The sequence below is a fragment of the Octopus bimaculoides genome, chromosome 12 (genome assembly GCF_001194135.2).
Source record: "Octopus bimaculoides isolate UCB-OBI-ISO-001 chromosome 12, ASM119413v2, whole genome shotgun sequence".
Classification (NCBI taxonomy): domain Eukaryota; kingdom Metazoa; phylum Mollusca; class Cephalopoda; order Octopoda; family Octopodidae; genus Octopus; species Octopus bimaculoides.
This window is the reverse complement of record NC_068992.1, coordinates 24,280,849-24,283,441: the sequence shown is the minus strand read 5'-3', so window position 1 is coordinate 24,283,441 and position 2,593 is coordinate 24,280,849. Positions and strand designations below refer to the sequence as shown.

Sequence of the window (2,593 nt, the reverse complement as noted above, 5' to 3'; positions counted from 1 at the left end):
CTGGGCATGCTATGTCTGTGATCCAGCATAGCTTGTTTTCTTTCTCAATTAAGAGTCACAGAGTATCTATCTATCTATCTATCTATCTATTATTATTATTGTTATTATTATTATTATTATTATTGTTGTTGTTGTTGATATGTAGCATGCTGAGCAAAATAATTGTTCTGTTGTTTGGGATTAAAAAGAATACAAGAGGGAATATATCACAGACATTAACGAATGTATAAAAAATCAAATGCCTGTAGATTCTGCCTGCAATGAAGAGAATCTTAGTTAACTGGTTAAAATGTTATTTTGCAAACATTCCAGTTTTCAAACAAGGTTAAATCAATTCTCTGGTAATTTATGATGTACAACTAATGATAAGACCATGTTTATGATTGTTGGGATACATCATTACAGAAATTGTTAACTGTTATGGAAATATATGATGTTCCATTCTAACATCCTTGTACAAATATCATTATCAGTATTGTCATCATTGTCGTTGTCATCATTTTAATGTCCTCTTTTCAATGCTGGTATGGTTTAGATAGAGTTCGTCGAAGCAGATTTATTATAGCCTGATGCCCGTCTTGTTGCCACCCCTGAACTGTTTCCAAATAAGCTAATATTGTCCTATGGTCAGACATGTTTCCACAGAAGATTGCAAATGAAGAAAACTGCTCTATGTTGATGACAATCATTTAGAAATGTCATATGATGTAAAGACATCACAGCTCATGCATAATCCACACACACACACACATGTGCGCATGCACACACACACACACACACACACACACACACAGAATGTAGGTAAGGTTATAATCCATGTTATCTGAAGAATTACTAATAGATGTCTTACATGTTTTTCTATGTGTATAACTGTAATTCCTATTAGGTAATGAAACATATATAATGAAGAATAAAAGAAATACCATAGATGGTAGGCTTCTTTCAATTTCTGTCTACCAAATCCACTCAAAAAAGCAATTACAAAAAGTGCCATGTAGTGGGATTGAATCTGGTACCACATGTTGAGAGAGTAAGCTTCTCAACCACCCAACCACACCATATCTGCACCCCTCCCCCACCAAATCCCTAATTTTAATACTAACATTTTTGTAAACAATGAATCTTATAGTTAAGATTGTTTGCCAACATAACATGGCAGTCCTAGTTTAGGATGAATGTTGCTGTAATTTAGCCCCAGGAGACATGGTCTCCAGCTGGATATATGACACGATCTGTGTCCTTATATTTTCAAACAAGGGAATCTAGCACCCCCACTCAGCCCAAAACAATATCTGTATCATGATTTCTGGGTAATTTCCCTTCATCAGCACAGAATAATTTGAAAATATAAGGACACAATCGTATCGTATAGCCAGCAGGAGATGATGTCCCCTGGAGCTAAATTACTGCAAAATTAATCCTAAGCCAGGACTGCCATGTTATGTTGGCAAACAATCTTTACTACAAAGTACTGTTGTTGAATATTTCACGTTGTGAGATTTAAAAATGGTAATTTTCTAATGAATCTTGCTTTTAAAACATTTTCATCAGAATTTGTTTGTTTTCTTTCAATAAATCATAACATTTAATGTTATTGTTATTTTTGTGTTTCAGAAGTACACATATGGGGCACGCAATACGTGGATGTGGGAGAGACCATTACTCTCCAGTGTAATGCTAGTGGTGTTGAATACATACCAGAAGAGGTGGACTGGTTTAAAGATGGCAATGAAATAAAACCGAACACTCAGCCAAATGTAATCATTAGGAAATTTCCATCTGTCAATGAACGTTCACTACGCAGTACATTGCAAATTATGCACGGACGAATGTCAGATGCCGGTACCTATATATGCCGAATTTCAGAATCTGATATAGCTAGTATTAAAGTACATGTCTTAAATGGTAAGTAGACTTATTCAGCAGATTAATATTTGATGCTGATTTGAATGTTCAATTTCTTCTTGTTCTCTTCTTTTGTGTTAGTTATGTTATGCTTATAACTTCTAAAAGGAATGAAACAGTACTGTACATAATTACCATAGACTAGAAGTTTCTAGGCATTTATAACAAGTAAGCAAAGAGATTGAATATGAGGTGTGTATGTGAGGTAAGAATCTTAATTACCAGCCACATGGTTCTGGGTTCAGTCCCACTGTGTGACACCCAGAGCAAGTGACTTCTTTAGCCTCAGGCTGACCAAAGCCTTGAGAGTGGAATTGATAGAGAGAAAGTGAAAGAAAACTGGCATATATATATATATATGTATATATATGAGTGTGTGTATGTTTTTATGTCTGTGTTTGTCCCCATCACTGCTTGAAAACTGGGCATGATGCGTTTACATATAACTTAGTGGTTTGCCAAAAAAACTGATAGAACTGGCTTAAAAAAAACATGCTTAAAAAAAAACTATAAATAGTAAGGTCAATTCAGTGAACTAAAATTCTTCAAGATACTGCCCCAGCATGGTCCCAGTCTATTGAGTGAAACAACTAAAAGATAAAAGATGTATATTCTATGCATCTTTCTTATTCCTTAATTTCGTATTCAACTAATTTGTTTTTGTCTTTTTTGAGAAAAGAAATTGTTA

The 2,593-nt window shown here is 34.4% G+C and overlaps 1 protein-coding gene across 1 annotated transcript in view; it reads left to right on the top strand.

The window, feature by feature from the left end:
• Positions 1-2,593, top strand: part of LOC106883766 (zwei Ig domain protein zig-8) — a 319,834-nt gene that overhangs the window by 181,661 nt on the left and 135,580 nt on the right. The window contains exon 5 of the mRNA XM_052972020.1: positions 1,615-1,905. Within this exon, the coding sequence (XP_052827980.1) occupies positions 1,615-1,905 (291 nt within the window). The remainder of the gene's footprint in view (positions 1-1,614; positions 1,906-2,593) is intronic.